The sequence below is a fragment of the Dipodomys spectabilis genome, unplaced genomic scaffold, assembly GCF_019054845.1.
Source record: "Dipodomys spectabilis isolate Male_0828 unplaced genomic scaffold, ASM1905484v1 ptg000318l, whole genome shotgun sequence".
NCBI lineage: Eukaryota > Metazoa > Chordata > Mammalia > Rodentia > Heteromyidae > Dipodomys > Dipodomys spectabilis.
Genome location: NW_024870995.1, coordinates 1069562 through 1086201, shown reverse-complemented (window position 1 = coordinate 1086201; position 16640 = coordinate 1069562). Strand labels below are relative to the sequence as shown.

Sequence of the window (16640 nt, the reverse complement as noted above, 5' to 3'; positions counted from 1 at the left end):
AGAAGTTGCAGACAGAACACCAAGAGCTTGAGCAAAATGCAGGCAAAACTGGAGGCAGCCACATGTGGCAGAAGCTGTGGCCTAGCTGAGCCCCAGTGGCTGGCATCTATTGAGTTCCTGCTAGGAACTGACGGCCGGAGGCAGACATGGCCTCATGGCTAAAGGGTGGCCGCCGAGGAATAGAGGCCCTATTGGTAAGAATGCAGCGCCAGCGCAGTGCAGCTACTTGAAGGCGGGCCACTCCTCCACATAGGCCCACAGCAGCTCTGCGACCGTGGACGGAGCACCGGTGGCTCACACTTGCCACGGGGGGGGGGGGGGGGCACGCGGGCAGACGGCCTAGAGACTGGCCAGAGGTTGGACACACCGGAGAGCACCGCCTGAGCGTGGAAAGGAGTGGAGCACTGACTGGCTGGGCCATGGGGAAACTGCTGGGAGGGCGGTGGGCAGAGGCGGGAAGCAGACGAGAGTTCTTTTGTGGGATCAGCACAGACAGTGGCTGGTAGTGGGGCCAGAACCAGGCTTGCTTTGTGGAGTGGTGGAAGTGTCCTAAGTTGGACTTGTGGTAGGTGCACAGCTGCGTCAATACACCAGAGCACCAACCTGTACCCGCAGTGAAGAACCAAAGCTCCTCCACCTCCACCAGGCTCTCCTCCCTCCCGCGCTTCTGTGAACCCCTCAGGAGACCCAGTGTCCTCCTGCCCCAGCCCAGAGGAGCTTCAGAAAGTTCCTTTCAGGATGCCAGCACCGTGGGGCCGCATCCCATGCCCTCAGTCCCACACCTACCTTCTCTGTCTCCCGGCTGCACTTGATGATGAAGATGTTGGCGTAGATGTCCTCCACACACATCCAGTTGGACAGGGACAGGGTGGTGTCCGTCCACACCCAGTCCATGACTGCCCTCAGCTCCACCAGGAACGGCACCAGCCGGAACCTGTCAAGGCCAGTTTCCTGTCAGGTGGGCCCTTCCCGGACCCACGGCAACAGGCCTGCCGTCCTGGCCCCTCCCGCTGCGCCATGCCCAGGGAGCCCACGCTCACCCCTGGAAGAGGAAGAGGTTCAGATGGTTGTACTTCTTGGTGAGGAAGTTGCCAAGGATGCGGGTCGGGTAGCCGCACCGAATCTGGTAGGCGGACAGGGCAAAGTAGATGCACTTTACGAAGTACCACAGCTGGGCCACGGTGTTCTGGCGGAACATCCTGGGAGCAGGGCAGAGGCCTGGTTAGAGCGGAGCTGCAGAGCCCCACCAATGCCACGCACAGCGAGTGCCCTGAGCCTGGACAGACTGGGGCCCCGGGGGTAGGAGGCGCACCTCTCTGTGACAGCCGGCAGGATGAAGAACATCCAGAGGTGGATGGCCAGCACCAGGACCACCTGGAAGGCCAGCTTGCCCAGCACGGTCTTGCGCAGGTAGAGGGCACGGTCGATGACCATGGTGCTGAACTGGATGAGCAGCATGACCAGGAAGGCCTCGGGCACCTGGTTGTCCGACAGTGAGGACGTGATGTCCGTGGCCGCCGAGTGCTTCTGTGGGGGGAGAGCTCTGGTCAGGGGGAGCGGAAGTGGGGGCCCCGCAGCGGCACCCTCCACCCCTAGTCAGGGGGCAGGCTGGCTCACCCCAAAGGCCCAGAAGCCAAAGATGATGATGATGAAGTCAACTACGTCTGCCAGGAACATGAGCACATACACGTCGGTGGCCGCTCGGTACTTGGTGTGCAGAATGTCGTGGAAGAACTGCCGCAGGGGCTGGGACACGCTCTGGGCCCTGGGGGCGGGTAGCTGTGACCCCAGCGAAGTGCCCGCCCCCCTCTCCTTCCTTCCTCCCCTCCCTCTCCCCTCCCTCCTCCCTCCTCCCCTCACTCACAGGTTCAGGCAGAAGCTCTGCAGCCGGCGCCCAGCTGCCTTCATTCTTTCTCGGCAGAGGCTTGGCTGCTGTCTTCCTGTGTCCTGTGTCTCCTCCTCTTCCTCCCTGTCGTTAGACTCTGTGGGAAAGGCCGTGCTGACTCAGTCTAGCAAGAGCTGCCACAGCTCCAGACCCCCCCAGGAGCAGGCATCACTCCGCTTCACAGACTGAGCACAGTGACTCCCCTCTGCTCACCACCTAGGGGTTAGCCCTGAGCTGGAGGAGCCCTGAGGTGGAGGAGCTGAGGTGGAGGAGCTGAGGTGGAGGAGGAGCTGAGGTGGAGGAGCAGCTGAGGTGGAGGAGCAGCTGAGGTGGAGGAGGAGCTGAGGTGGAGGAGGAGCTGAGGTGGAGGAGCTGAGGTGGAGGAGCTGAGGTGGAGGAGCAGCTGAGGTGGAGGAGCAGCTGAGGTGGAGGAGCAGCTGAGGTGGAGGAGCAGCTGAGGTGGAGGAGGAGCTGAAGTGGAGGAGGAGCTGAGGTGGAGGAGCTGAGGTGGAGGAGCTGAGGTGGAGGAGCTGAGGTGGAGGAGGAGCTGAGGTGGAGGAGCAGCTGAGGTGGAGGAGCAGCTGAGGTGGAGGAGCAGCTGAGGTGGAGGAGCTGAGGTGGAGGAGCAGCTGAGGTGGAGGAGCTGAGGTGGAGGAGCTGAGGTGGAGGAGGAGCTGAGGTGGAGGAAGAGCTGAGGTGGAGGAGCTGAGGTGGAGGAGCTGAAGTGGAGGAGCAGCTGAGGTGGAGGAGGAGCTGAGGTGGAGGAGCTGAAGTGGAGGAGCAGCTGAGGTGGAGGAGCAGCTGAGGTGGAGGAGCTGAGGTGGAGGAGGAGCTGAGGTGGAGGAAGAGCTGAGGTGGAGGAGCTGAGGTGGAGGAGCTGAAGTGGAGGAGGAGCTGAGGTGGAGGAGCTGAGGTGGAGGAGCTGAGGTGGAGGAGCAGCTGAGGTGGAGGAAGAGCTGAGGTGGAAGAGCTGAGGTGGAGGAGCAGCTGAGGTGGAGGAGCAGCTGAGGTGGAGGAGCTGAGGTGGAGGAGGAGCTGAGGTGGAGGAGCAGCTGAGGTGGAGGAGCAGCTGAGGTGGAGGAGCAGCTGAGGTGGAGGAGCTGAGGTGGAGGAGCAGCTGAGGTGGAGGAGCTGAGGTGGAGGAGCTGAGGTGGAGGAGGAGCTGAGGTGGAGGAAGAGCTGAGGTGGAGGAGCTGAGGTGGAGGAGCTGAAGTGGAGGAGCAGCTGAGGTGGAGGAGGAGCTGAGGTGGAGGAGCTGAAGTGGAGGAGCAGCTGAGGTGGAGGAGCAGCTGAGGTGGAGGAGCTGAGGTGGAGGAGGAGCTGAGGTGGAGGAAGAGCTGAGGTGGAGGAGCTGAGGTGGAGGAGCTGAAGTGGAGGAGCAGCTGAGGTGGAGGAGCAGCTGAGGTGGAGGAGCTGAGGTGGAGGAGCTGAGGTGGAGGAGGAGCTGAGGTGGAGGAGGAGCTGAGGTGGAGGAGCTGAGGTGGAGGAGCTGAGGTGGAGGAGGAGCTGAGGTGGAGGAGCTGAGGTGGAGGAGGAGCTGAGGTGGAGGAGGAGCTGAGGTGGAGGAGGAGCTGAGGTGGAGGAGCAGCTGAGGTGGAGGAGCTGAGGTGGAGGAGCTGAGGTGGAGGAGCTGAGGTGGAGGAGGAGCTGAGGTAGAGGAGGAGCTGAGGTGGAGGAGCTGAGGTGGAGGAGGAGCTGAGGTGGAGGAGCTGAGGTGGAGGAGGAGCTGAGGTGGAGGAGCTGAGGTGGAGGAGCAGCTGAGGTGGAGGAGCAGCTGAGATGGAGGAGGAGCTGAGGTGGAGGAGCTGAGGTGGAGGAGGAGCTGAGGTGGAGGAGCTGAGGTGGAGGAGCAGCTGAGGTGGAGGAGCTGAGGTGGAGGAGGAGCTGAGGTGGAGGAGGAGCTGAGGTGGAGGAGCAGCTGAGATGGAGGAGGAGCTGAGGTGGAGGAGCTGAGGTGGAGGAGGAGCTGAGGTGGAGGAGCTGAGGTGGAGGAGGAGCTGAGGTAGAGGAGGAGCTGAGGTGGAGGAGCTGAGGTGGAGGAGCAGCTGAGGTGGAGGAGCTGAGGTGGAGGAGGAGCTGAGGTGGAGGAGGAGCTGAGGTGGAGGAGCAGCTGAGGTGGAGGAGCTGAGGTGGAGGAGCTGAGGTGGAGGAGCAGCTGAGGTGGAGGAGCTGAGGTGGAGGAGCTGAGGTGGAGCAGCTGAGGTGGAGGAGCAGCTGAGGTGGAGGAGGAGCTGAGGTGGAGGAGGAGCTGAGGTGGAGGAGCTGAGGTGGAGGAGGAGCTGAGGTGGAGGAGCAGCTGAGGTGGAGGAGGAGCTGAGGTGGAGGAGCTGAGGTGGAGGAGGAGCTGAGGTGGAGGAGCTGAGGTGGAGGAGCAGCTGAGGTGGAGGAGCTGAGGTGGAGGAGCAGCTGAGGTGGAGGAGCTGAGGTGGAGGATGTTCGCATGATCCGGCCTCCGGTCCTCGGCTCCAGCCAGACCTGAGAGCCTCCCTGTCCTACAGTCTGGCTGGCCATGCAGCTGGCCGCCTCCTCTGTTCCCCAGACCTGGGCGGGCCGCTTGCCCCAGAGCTATCCTCCTAGAAGGGAGCTGACGCCATATTGCTCCTGTCCTGGGGAGCTATGGCCTCTGTAAGGAACCTTATAACAATCTTTCTCCGGTGCCTGCTAGCCTGGGCGGGCCCCTGGGGTGGTCGTGAAGGAGCCTCGCAGAGGTCAGCCCTGGAGGCAGCCGTGAGGGCTTCTTCCCCGGGAAGGTCAGAGGCTCATGGCCCTGCTCTTCCCAGTGCTGGGCTACAGTGCTGTCTCCACCCTCCCGGGAACAGGGCTGGTCCAGAGTTGTGTGCGGGGCCTCCGGGGCCGGGGGGGGGGGGGGGGGGGGGATGTACCGACGGCTGGGCTCTGCTGTCTTCCTCTGAAGCGCAGGCTCAGGTGCCTTGAGTCCTGGGCTCTGAGCTCCGCTTGAGGCTCTGGGCTCCCGTCTTTGGCTCCAACGCTCGCTTCTCCCTGGATGTCCGTGGTGGCCGCAGGCAGCCCCGGTCCCTCTGGATACCCTGTGCCCACCTCAGCCTGGGGTCCTGGCGGGGCGACGGGCCTCTCCTCCGCCCCCGGGCCCTGCCCCCTGCTCCTGCTGTGCTCCTTGGAGAGGGGGTGCTCCTCGTGGTCCCAGAGGCCGTAGCACTGTGGGCGGAGCGGGGAGGAAGGTGAGGCGGCGGCCCGGGCTCCTGGGGGCCCGCCAGCACCACCACAGCCCCGGCGCTCACCAGCAGCTGGGAGCGGTGGAAGAAGAGGGCCATGAGCTGCACCAGGTCGTACTTGATGTAGCCGTCCGTCTTCTCCAGGCCCAGGATGCGCGGCGGGAAGTACGGCTTGTTCTCCTGGCGCCGCAGCACTGTGTGGCTGTTCCACGGGAAGAAGCCGAACTGGAACAGGTACTTGGTGACCACCATGACCTGTGGGGCCGGGCGCTCAGCACGGGGCCAGGCCCCGGGCCCCCCTCCGCAGCCGCCTCCAACCCCCTGCAGCCCCCACCTCCGTGAAGACGATGGCCGTCATCCAGAAGCGCTTGCTGGGCCTGGGGATGGTCAGCATGGCCCACAGGAAGACCAGCACGGGCAGCACCAGCGACGCGGCCGAGGCTGTGACCATGTGGTTGAGGAGGATGATGAAGTAGCAGAGCAGCTCTGAGTGCGCGGCCACGCACTGGTAGAGCGCCCACAGCAGCCGCAGCGTCCGGCCCTGGGTGGCCTCGAACTGCTCTGCCTCCTCCAGCTCCGGGATGTGCAGACGCCTGTCGAGACCCGAGAGCTGGGGGCCTCGGGCACGGAGGCCCGGGCGGGCCCGCCACCCCTCCCCAGCTCCCCTCCTGCCCTGGCATCCCCCCTCGCCGGCATCCCTCCCTCCCCAGGCATCCCCCCCCCAGGCCCTCCCTCCCCAGGCATCCCCCCCAGGCCCCCCGTATTCTGCCAGCGTCCCTCCCTCCCCAGGTTTGTCCCCCAGCTCCGCCACCCCCGGGCTTCACCACCCCATCAACCGAAGCCTCGGCCTGTCCCTGGCCACCCCCCGCCCCCCCCGCCCCTCACGGGCCGCACCTGTCCAGGAGCAGCTCGCTGGCTGTGCGCGTGCGCGTGTGAGCATGGGCCAGCAGCTCCTGGGAACCCTGCAGGGGACCCCCAGCCTCGGGATCCCCTGAGTCTGAGACAATTTCTTCGCTGCCGCTGCGGGAGTTGTAGCCGGTGCTCAGGGGGCTTCCCGTGTCATCTGTCATGCTGCTCAGCGGCTCCTCGGGCCCCAGCCCGCTGCGGGAGAGAGGGTTCCAGGTGGCCAGCCCTCAGGCTCAGGGGAGGGGCGTGAGGATGGGTGATCACACCCTGAGGCCAGGCACAGGTGCATGCCAGCTTCCCAGGCCCCACACCCACCTTGAGGCCGCGCTGGGCCCGTCGCGGCCCTCCAGGACGGTCTCAGCTTCCTCGAAGTAAAGCTGATCCAGCACGCCCAGGTGCACCTCCCCGCCCTGTGGGGCACAGGGAGGTGCTCAGCACCGCAGACCCGGGGCCCACCCCACGAGCCTGCACTGCCCTGCGACGCTCACCCGCAGGAGCTCCTGCGTGAGCAGGTAGCGCTCGGCCCGCAGCACGTCACTCATGGTGTGGTGGTGTCTCGTGAAGGCCAGAAGCCAGCACGTCAGCCCGTCCACCGTGGCCTGCCCCAGCACCCACAGGAACTGCAGCGTGTTCAGCAGACGCTGTAGCATGTGGCTCCGGCCTGCGGGGAGGGCACAGGGGCTCTGGAGGGGAGGCCAGCCCGGACAGCCCCCCGCCCTGCAGCCCGTGGGCCCACCTACCTGCCGCCTCATTCTCCAGGGCCTCCGCCGGCTGCTCTTCCTGGCTGGGGCTGCCTCCTGGGAACGGGGGCCGGTCAGCAGCTGGCGGCCAGGCGGCTCCCTACCACAGCCCCTACCCCAGCAGCTCACCCGCATGCAGGTGCCCTGCCCGCTCCTGCCGCTGCCTGAGTACCGTCCGCGCATTGGTCACCCACGCCTGGTACGCCATCTGCAGGTCACGGAGCAGTTAGCACTCTCGTGAGCCGGTTCCGAGTCAGCCCAGTTCCAAGGAAGGGGAATTAGGCGCAGCTGCCTGCCTGGTTGGGGGCTTGCACCTTCTTGAAACTCCGAGGGCTACGGCAGGACCCAGACATGCAGCCACCCAGCATGCCCTGGCCACTCGGGCCAGGACACAGCTGTGGCCAACAAGCACACAGCCCTTCCTGAGCTGGGGGCACCTAGGGAGTCAGAGCTGGGACTTTGGGAGGCAGGAGAAGCGGGAGTCGGTGGAGATCCCTTCCCTACAGCGTGGCTTTCCAGGAGGCTGGAGCCCCCTGGGGTCTGACCTTCCCACTGCCTGGCACGGGAGGGCTCAGGCAGAGCCGCACGCACCTGGAAGGCACTCTGGGCTGAGGGCCTGGGGTCCTCGGGCAGGGCCTCCTCTTCCTCCTCACTATCCGACTCAAACAGGAAGTAGTCCCCGGAGTGGATGACTGCAGACAGAGTGGGGGTGAGAGTCGGACCCCACGCCTGGGCACAATACCGACGAGCTGGTTCCTTCCCGGCGTGGGGCCGGCCCCGGCAGCGCCCTCGCCCCAGCCCAGGTGCCCTTCACCCGCTCCCTCCCACGCGGCCTCGCCAGTGTCGAATCCCCTGGGCCCCACGCAGGAGGACCACGAGGACAAGGCGTGAACAGGACACAGGCCAGAGCAAAGGACGAGACCAGACGGGACGAGAAGCCGTGAGGTGAGGCGAGAGCGAGTGGCAGTGGGGCGGAGAGTGGCCCAGGCGAGTACCTGTGGCGTGGTCCAGCCAGGGGCGCCACCATTGTCTGCGTGGCAGGGAGGAGCCCCCGGGGCTGACAGGCCCTGTGGAGGGGTGGGGCAGGCGTGAGGCTACGGGAGGAGCTCCAACGCTGACGGGTGCCGTGCCGTGACGCAGGGTTGGGCCCGGGCCGAGAGCGAAGGCAGACAGACACGGGGCCGACAGCCAGCAGCCCGCTGGGGCAGAGACCACCTCACGAGGACAGGTGGGCCGGGAGCCCTGGGGATGTCACGCGGGACACATGCAGGACACATGCAGGCAGGCTCCGGAGGGCAGAGACCACACCCACCTGGCTCCTGGTCGGGGTCCTCGGCATCGGGGGACCGGGCTCGGCCGCGGCCCGCGCGGCCCTGTCTGTACTTCTCCTGCTTGGCACGGATGCGCTTCATCCTGCGAGGGGGAGAGGGCTGAGCGCCAGGCGGCCCGCCAGCGGCCCAGGGCTGCCGCCCAGCTCCAAGGGCACCTACTGTCTCTTCAGCTGGGCCAGGGACTTCTCTTCCGTCTTGCGGTGGAAGTCGATGCTCTTGAGGTTGGCCGCATTGTAGAGGGCAAAGCCCCTGCGGAAGAGAGTGAGGCCCAGACTTCAGGTCCAGCCCCATGGGCTTCCTCTTGCCTGTGGGCTTGGCCAGGCCCACCACCCTGCCCGTGCATGCACGCTTGGGCCTCCTGCTCCCACAGAAGGGCCCTGGGGCACACTCTGGGAGATTCCTGTTCCCTCCATTCTCCTAGGCACAAAGCCTGCCCAGGGGGATGTGGGTGCTCACACCCAGGGCCGGGCCCTGAGCCTGAGCTCAGCACGGTGAGCTGGCTCCCCTGTGACACCTTATGGGGGCCGTGGCCCAGCACGGCCCCTTCCTTTGGGATCAGCATGTGGTGGAGCCAGCGGGCCAAGGGCCCTGCAGCTCCCTCTCAGGGAGTGGAGATGCTCCTCCACGGTAGCCCGGGGCCAGGGCCTGGCCGACCTGGAGGCCTGCAGGGCTGTGGCCTGCAGGTCCACGCTGACGTGCTGGAAGTAGTGGCTGAGGAACACGCGCCGCTGAAGCAGCAGGAAGAAGAAGCAGACGCTGTCCCAGATGATGCCAGCCTCCTCCACAGGCAGCAGACAGTCCTTGTCCCTGCTCATCACCTCTTTGGCTGTGGGGGAGGGGCCGGCGTGGGCAGGGTCAGGGCCAGAGGCGGCCGGGGTCCCTGTGCCCCTCCGCCGGCCCACGGGCCTCACCCACTCACGGTCGTAGTAGCCTTTGACGGTGCACACCAGGCTGAAAAGCTGGATCACCCAGCAGAAGGCGCTCTGCATTTGCTCCACAAAGACACAGGACAGGAGCTGGGGGCGGGCGGGCGGGCGGGAGAGGAGTCAAGCCTGGCTCCTGGGGTGGGACTCAGGGGAAGGGGGCCGGGGGGTGGGGGGGGCGCTCACCGAGAGCATGTTCTTGGAGATGATGACCGTGACATTGTACAGGATGAGGCAGTCCCACAGCACGAGCTGGGCCCGCGTGTCCTTCTGCAGCAGCGTGGTCCCGAAGAGCAGCAGGTAAAAGCAGGCCAGCAGGTAGCCCATCCCGAAGATGCTGATGCGGGTGGCCCCCGTGACAAACACCACCACGAGCACGAACCAGAAGAGGTAGCGGAACACGGCCACCTTCAGCATGTCCAGGTAGGACCTGCGGACAGAGCTGTCAGAGGCCGCCCGGCGCCCCGGCCGCCCCTCCCGAAGGGCCCGGCACCCACCTGCAGTAGATGAAGTTGGGCACGGGGTTGGGCTCCTCCTGCAGCAGCGGCAGCTGGTCGGTGTTGCGCCCAGCCATGCCCTGCCACTCCTCGGTGCGCTCGGCCGCAAACACCTGCCACTGCTGGGATGCGCAGAGCAGCAGGAGGAAGTCACCTGTGGGACGCAGGGCGGCCGTCGGTGGGAGCCACAGGACAGGCCACAGGGCCCGTGTCTGCCTGGGGGACCCCCGAGCGGCATCTGTGTGGGGAGGGACGTGTGCACGCACCACGTCTGCGTGCGTGCTAGAGCACGACGCACACATGGGCGCACGCTTGTGTGGGTGAGCCGGCCCAGCTCCTGACGGCTCGGAGCCCACGCTCCGCAGGAAGCCCGCCAGCGCAGGCCCCGCGTCGCCCCCCCCGTCCTGTGGTAGCCCCAGGTGGGCGGGCGCTGTGCTGGGGTCACTCACTGATGAGATTGGTGGAGTTGGGGGCTCTGAAGAAGTCAGGCAGGTACAGCCACTTGATGAGGGCGGAGTTCATGGGGATGGCCTGGCTCCAGCGCCATGGGTAGTCTGTGGGACGGAGGAGCGTCAGGATGGCCCAGGACCCGAGGCCAAAGCCACAAGATGGAGTGACCGAACACAGCAATTGTGCTGGAGTCCCCCCCCCCCCCCCCCCCCCCCCCGGCCTGCCTGGCTCCACACGCCTGAAAGTCTAGTGCGCAATGTCGGAGGAGAAAAAGGACTTCAGCCCAGTCTCCAGTATCCCCTCCACAGCAGGCCTAACCAACAAGGGGAAAGGTAGTAGCTGCAGGGGACGGCCTGGGACCCAGCTCGACCCCAGAGGAGGCCACGGCCCCCTGCGTGGAGCGGAGCTGGCAGGGCTGCCTGGCGCGGCCCAGGGGGCACCTTATTGGGGTCCACAGGGACGGCACTAAAAAAGCCGTCCAGAGCTCCCCAGGGAGCTGAGGGGTCCCTACAGACGGCAGCAGGGACAGGCCGCAGCGCGGGGTCCGGATGGCACGTGCCGAGCGCTGCACTGCCCGGTTGGGAGCCTCGCACCGCGTTCCCTCCCTCCTGGCATCATTGCCGGGCTGTGGACGCGGCTGGCACGAAGGGACACCGGGTGAAGAGCACCTGGGAGCCCACAGCCCACAACTCTGACACTTTCTGTTAAAAAAACAGGTCCACAGCCGGGGGCAGGTGGCTCACGCCTGTCATCCTAGCTACTCAGGAGGCTGAGAGCTGAGGATCTCAGGTCAAAGCCAGCCCGGGCAGCAAAGTCTGTGAGACTCTTATCTCTAATAAACCACTAGAAAACTGGCAGTGATGCTGTGGCTCAAGGGGTAGAGCGCTAGCATTGAGCATGAAGATCAGGGACAGTGCCCAGGCCCCAAGTTAAAGCCACAGGACTGGCACCAAAAAGAAGAGGAGGAGGAGGAGGGGGAGGAGGAGGAAGAGATGACGAGAACCAGAGGCAAGGAGACCTCCAAGGGGCCAGGACCTGTCCCAGAGTGACATATGCTGGGGCACAGCCAACAACGGCCCGGAGGACACCGAGGGGTGGCGTGAGCGCATGTGCTGCCTGGCGTGGGCCTGGCGGAGGGGAACGGACCTTCGTGCAGACAGACCACACACATGCAGCCACACGGCCTCGCACGCCTGCACAGGTGGACACCCCCAGCCCCAGCCACGGCCTGCTCACCGACGCACAGGGCGGGCGGCATGCCCAGGCACAGCAGGTACTGGTAGAGCAGGAAGAGGGTGAGGAACAGGCAGTAGTTGGGCCAGAGGCGGGCGATGGCCCCCCGGCGCCGGCGGGTCAGGATGGTCACCAGCCAGCAGCCGTGCAGGATGACCATGAAGTCCATGCGCTGACCGATCACATTCACAGACATGAGGAAGCAGATCTGGACGGAAGAGGGGGGACGCGGAGCGGCATGATGCAGGGCCCCGGGCTTGGGAGGGCCCCCAGAGATGCACGCCGGGGTCGGCTCCCGTCTCGTGCAGGGCACCCTGGGGGCCCACACCCCGGCCTGGGAGGACACGGCCTGCTCTCCCAGGAGGGCTGTCAAAGCTAGATGTGTCTCCACCACGCCTGGAGCAAGCAGGCTCAGGCAGTGGACTCTTAAGACACTGGACAGCCTCACCCGTCCCCTGATGGGAAGGCCCAGCCTCCCCTCGCCTTCCTGGGTACCACAGCCTCGCTTCCGTGCTGGGGAGCCCCCTCGAGGCCTCCCAGCGCAGCCCGTGCCCACGCGGCCCCTCGGCCCTCGAGTAGCATGCCCCGCGGGGGAACGAGGCGTGGACGCTCCGTCTCACCTCCAGCCCAAACTTGTAGAAGAAGAAGTTGATGAAGTACTTGAGGCAGCTGAGCAGGTCCTGGTCCAGCTGCTGGCGGCTGCCGTCGGCACACACGGCCTGGGCAGGCAGCGGGACCTGCTGGTGCTGCCGGCGGTAGTGTTCCTGGCGCCGGTACACCATGGCCTCAAACACGAGCAGCAGCAGCACCTGCAGGTGATTCTGTGGGGAAGGGGTTCAGCAGCCGTCACGGGGGGCCCTCGGGACGTCTCCGGGACGGACCGCCTGGCCGCCGACCCCTCAGCGGGAAGGGGGTCAGCAGCCATCACGGGGGGCCCTCGGGACATCTCCGGGACGGACCGCCTGGCTGCCGACCCCTCAGCTCACCTGGATGTAGCCCAGGTTGGGGAAGCCCTTCCGCACCCCAAACCAATTGGCCGGGTCGACGGGCCCGCGGTACAGCAAGGACTGCTTGATCTCCGAGGCCAGCAGGTTGGTGCTGTTGGGGAGGGGCTGTTGGAGAGGGTGGGCGTCAGCGCTTCCCAGATCAGCGCCAGGCAGACACAGCAGCTGACCCGGTCAGGTGGACAGGACTGGCAGCCGGAGCCACCCTAACAGGGAGCTGGACGTTTGGGAAACAGCCAGCGCCGGGGGGAAGAGAGATGCCCGGGAAGAGGAGGACAGTGGAGCAGAGAAAGCCCCGGATGGGGCCGCACGGAGCGCCTTTCCCGGCCCCAGGCCTGGCCCCGAGGTCCCTTCCCTTCCACTGCGTCACAGTCCAGGGCCCACGGGCAGGGCGGACCCCTCCCCCGAAAGCCCGCACCTGGCTGCAGTTGCTGGAGTACTCGTGGGGGTTGACGACCTTGAGCTGGTAGAGCATCTTGCACACGATGATGATGCAGGTCCACACGGTGGACAGGCAGGAGGCCATGGGCCGGAAGCGGGGGTAGGGCGTGGCGAAGGCCCACAGCACCACCAGCAGCAGGTTCATCACCGACACCTGCGTGGGGGGAGGCGGCGGGCAGCGGGGGCCAGCTGCACCCAGGGCGCGGCTCGAGGGACGCCTGGCCACCCGCGCTCACCTCCCGCAGCGCCACCCACACGGTGTACAGGGCCACCAGCTTGAAGACGTGCAGCTCCAGCAGACGGCGCACGAACACTTGCACGCGAGAGAGGACATCCGAGAAGCTGGCCGCAAGGTCCAGCAGCCGCTCAGCCACCAGGCCCCACTTGCTGACTGAACCTGTGGCAGGGAGTGAGGGGGCATGAGGGGGATGGGGGGGACGGTGGGGGGGAGGGGACGGGGAGGGGGAGGGGACGGGGAGGGGGAGGGGAGAGGGAGGGGGAGGGGATGATGAGGGGGGAGGAGACCGTGAGGGGAAGGAGAGCCTTGAGGGGGAGGGAGGACTGCCAGGGGGAGGGAGGGACGCTGGGGGGGCATGAGGGAAGGGGGAGGACCGTGAGGGGGGCCAGCCTCCAGGCCCACAGCAGGACTGGCACCGGAGACCCAGGCCAGGGCTCGGGCTGGCGGCGGCTCCCTCACCCTCAGCGGCCTGTGAGGTGTGGAGGGGGCCATCCTCCCTGAAGGCCAGCTCCTCTTCCTGCTGCAGCAGAGGGGTCTCACTCACGGTGTCCTGCCTGGACAAGAGTCCAGAGCCAGCGGTCACTGCCGGCCCTGCCCCACCCTCCTCCTCCACACGCCCCCCGCGCTCGCCGAGCTCCCCACGCGGTGGCCAGGATGGCTGCATGGGCCCCGGACGTGGCGGGGCCTTTGCCTAGACCGAGTGGTCCCTGAGCCCGGGCCCCGCACCCGGCCCACACCATCTAATGCCCCTGACCCCCACAGGGCCATGTGGAAGGCAGAAGCCACGGTCAGGCTCTGAACCTCCCTCGTGGCCCGGGACCACACCTGCGGGCCCAGCGTGCGCGCCGGGTGCCGGGCGGGGACACGTGCTCCAGGTCGGTGAGCTGCATGAAGGGCCGGTGGAAGTAGTGCAGCTGCAGGATGCAGGCCAGCAGGAAGAAGCCGGGGATGAAGATGCTGGAGAAGAGCTCCGACACACTGAACTGCTCCAGGCCCAGGTCCCCCAGCCTGGCGGGAGAGGCCCATCAGTGCCCCGGCCAGCCGGACCCAGGGTCCACCGCGGCCGCGGCGGGCGGAAGGGTGTGGGCGTGCCGGGGCCTGGACCCACTGCTCATCCGTGAAGCCGGTCAGGTTGCGCCAGTAAGCGGGGAAGTCCTGGAACTGGAAGGTGTACACGGCGATGAGCACCAGCATGGTGTAGGCCACCACGAGCCACCAGAACACGCGCAGCAGCTTCCGCCACAGGCTGTAGTAGACCTGCGGGTGGGGGACTGTGAGCCGGGGCGTGGGGGGCTGCACCTCAGCCCACCGCCGGCCCGTTGCGGCCCACCAGGCACCTGGAACAAGGTGAGGCACAGGAGGAAGAGGAACATGTAGACGATCTTGTAGACCACCAGGCGGCCGGCGAAGCTGACCACGATGAACATGCCGGCACACACGTAGATCCAGTACTTGGCGTAGATGCCCGTGACCAGCTCCCCCAGGCTCCGGAGCAGTATCTGCATCCGCGTGGGCTCTGGGGGCCGGGCCGGAGGAAGAGGATGGCCTCGGGCGACCAGGGGCCCGTGCCGGCCACCCGCCTCGGCCTGCCCCTCACCTGTGTCGGCCACCGTGACCTCTAACAACGCGGCGGCCGGCTTTGCCCTCTTCAGCAGCTTCTCCTTCACAAACTGGCGCAGCAGGAGCCAGAAGGTCAGCATGTAGAGCAGCTGCAACAAGCACAGGGGGCTTCCAGGACCCAGGCCTCACCCAAGAGCCCGGCCCAGCGGCCGGCACCACAGAGGACCTCGCTGGGCTGACACACACCTCTGTACACAGACTCACACATGCTCACACGAAACGATGCACATGAGGTTGCAGGTTCTCACACTCAGTTTCATCACACAGACGCACACACGTGTACATTAAAACACTCTTCAGTGTGCAGAGAGGCTCCCGAGTCTCACAATGGAATAATTATGGTCAGTGGGCCTGGTGGCAGACACTCTCCTGTCTTTCCTGGGGACATCCCTCTCCAGGTGGCCTGGACACCCTGACCTGGCACAAGTGCCAGAGACTGGGGTAACGCACAGGCTGTGGTGCACACGGTGCTGCGTCCCAGAAGACACAGCGCTGGCCCCAGAGCGCAGCAATGTTCAGCACACAGCACCAGTGTCTGCATGGCTATGGGGCCTGGCGGGACTCGGTACCACAGGTGACCGCCGGACACAGCTTACTCGCCTGGAGTTTCTACCCAACCGAGCGAGCAGGTCAGGAGCAGACCTCACCTCAGGCGCACCATCCGACGTAGCGACGTACGTACCATGGCGCCGAGGTCCAGGCAGGGGTAGCGAGTGTCCTGCAGCCCCAGCTGGCGGAGGCTGACGGGGCCCAGGGTGGTGGGCAGCTTCATGGCCCACACGTAGTGCAGGCAGCAGAGCGTCAGCCCGTAGAGCAGGAGGAAGGGCGCGCACAGCATGGCCAGCTGTTGACGGCTGCGCACCGTCCAGATGAGGCAGGCCCAGAGCAGCAGCACAAAGGTCAGCCAGCTGTGGTAGGTGATGCTCCACACCTGGGCGGAAGGGCATGGGCAGGGGCTGCCTAGGGTGCCCGGTCCAGCTCCCCGGCCCACCAATGCAGACAGGTCCTAGCGAGGCACGCACGCACGCATGTGCGCACGCACACACACACACACACACACACACACAGGCAGCGCTCTGTGCAGCAGTCAGAGCCCGTGTCTGCTGGACGGATGCTGGGCCTGTCTCCAGCCCCGCCCCACCCCCTCCCAGCGCACCGCCCCTCGGGAACCTTGGGAACCTCGGGGAGCCTCGGGGACCTCGGGGGACCTCGGGGAACCTCGGGGACCTCGGAGACCTCGGGGACCTTGGGGAGCCCCAGGCCCCCCTCTCACCATCATGGCGATGAGGGCGCACACGTAGCTCTGGTTCATGATGAGGTGGCCCAGGCCGTGCAGCGGCGACGTCTCTCTCGGCTGAGCCAGCCTGGGGTGCACTGGGGGCGGGGCAGAGGCTGGCACCTGGGGGTCCACTCCCACAGCCCACGAGGCCCCACGGTGCTGCCCGCGAGCAGTGTGGCCCAGCGCATGGCCAGGGCGGAGCACGGGGCAGGAAACAGCCCTGCTGCCCGCGCTTTACAAGGCCCTGAAGGGCCAGGATACACAGGACCACCCTACCCCCTTCCACAGAGGGCCCGTGACCTCGTACACTTCAACAGAGGACAAATCCCACAACAGAGAATAAAGCTCACAGTGAGGAAAGAAACCCAGGCACCGTTCCCAGCCCTCTCCACGGCACTGTGGAGTAACAGCCTCCTGCAGCTGCTTCTCCCCGGGGCCACGTGGTCCAGGGGATGCTGGAGACCCCCAGCGTGTGCCGGGGAGCAGCCACATGGCTGCAGATGGCCTCGAGGGCACAGCAAGAGAAGGCTAGAGGGTGCAGAGGACCTGGCGGCCACTGGGGGGCAGCACCAGTCCTGCCCACAGGTGGAGAGGGATCCAGACACCCTGGCTTCAAGAGCGCCTACTCACCGGGGCGCTGCCGGATGGGGCTCTGGCCGGTCAGGTCGTGCACAATGCAGTTGCTGGTGTCGGGCCCCGTGGACGTGGGCGCTGGGCACTGTGAGGAGAGATGGGTGAGCGGGCCGCCGCAGGTGGCTGGCACACCCCCTCGGCCCCTTGCTCACCTGCATGGCCTCCCCATCTCCAGCGGCAGCGCAGGGCTGGCCCTGGGTCCCCCGCTCCAGCTGATCCAGCTCCAGCTCATGTTGCTCATCCTCGCTGGCCACTTCCTTCCTCTGCAA

General features: G+C 66.4%; 1 protein-coding gene across 2 annotated transcripts in view; it reads right to left on the bottom strand.

The window, feature by feature from the left end:
- The window catches only part of Piezo1 (piezo type mechanosensitive ion channel component 1), a 55753-nt gene that overhangs the window by 2691 nt on the left and 36422 nt on the right, over nt 1-16640 (bottom strand). The window contains exons 9-44 of one of the 2 annotated variants that reach the window (XM_042702200.1): nt 16524-16634; nt 16369-16456; nt 15733-15833; nt 15142-15390; nt 14437-14548; nt 14177-14355; nt 13948-14096; nt 13665-13847; nt 13299-13393; nt 12838-12998; nt 12579-12755; nt 12143-12268; nt 11777-11977; nt 11160-11364; nt 9923-10027; nt 9474-9627; nt 9163-9406; nt 8973-9069; nt 8708-8879; nt 8213-8302; nt 8035-8135; nt 7718-7789; nt 7314-7414; nt 6852-6930; nt 6723-6779; nt 6471-6643; nt 6298-6392; nt 5971-6177; nt 5411-5669; nt 5143-5331; nt 4768-5059; nt 1865-1982; nt 1618-1765; nt 1313-1527; nt 1041-1199; nt 787-934 (exon numbers count right to left, since the gene is read on the bottom strand). In XM_042702200.1, coding sequence (XP_042558134.1) covers nt 787-934; nt 1041-1199; nt 1313-1527; nt 1618-1765; nt 1865-1982; nt 4768-5059; nt 5143-5331; nt 5411-5669; nt 5971-6177; nt 6298-6392; nt 6471-6643; nt 6723-6779; nt 6852-6930; nt 7314-7414; nt 7718-7789; nt 8035-8135; nt 8213-8302; nt 8708-8879; nt 8973-9069; nt 9163-9406; nt 9474-9627; nt 9923-10027; nt 11160-11364; nt 11777-11977; nt 12143-12268; nt 12579-12755; nt 12838-12998; nt 13299-13393; nt 13665-13847; nt 13948-14096; nt 14177-14355; nt 14437-14548; nt 15142-15390; nt 15733-15833; nt 16369-16456; nt 16524-16634 — 5412 coding nt within the window. The remainder of the gene's footprint in view (nt 1-786; nt 935-1040; nt 1200-1312; nt 1528-1617; nt 1766-1864; nt 1983-4767; nt 5060-5142; nt 5332-5410; nt 5670-5970; nt 6178-6297; nt 6393-6470; nt 6644-6722; nt 6780-6851; nt 6931-7313; nt 7415-7717; nt 7790-8034; nt 8136-8212; nt 8303-8707; nt 8880-8972; nt 9070-9162; nt 9407-9473; nt 9628-9922; nt 10028-11159; nt 11365-11776; nt 11978-12142; nt 12269-12578; nt 12756-12837; nt 12999-13298; nt 13394-13664; nt 13848-13947; nt 14097-14176; nt 14356-14436; nt 14549-15141; nt 15391-15732; nt 15834-16368; nt 16457-16523; nt 16635-16640) is intronic. The other variant, XM_042702201.1, reaches the window with a different exon arrangement.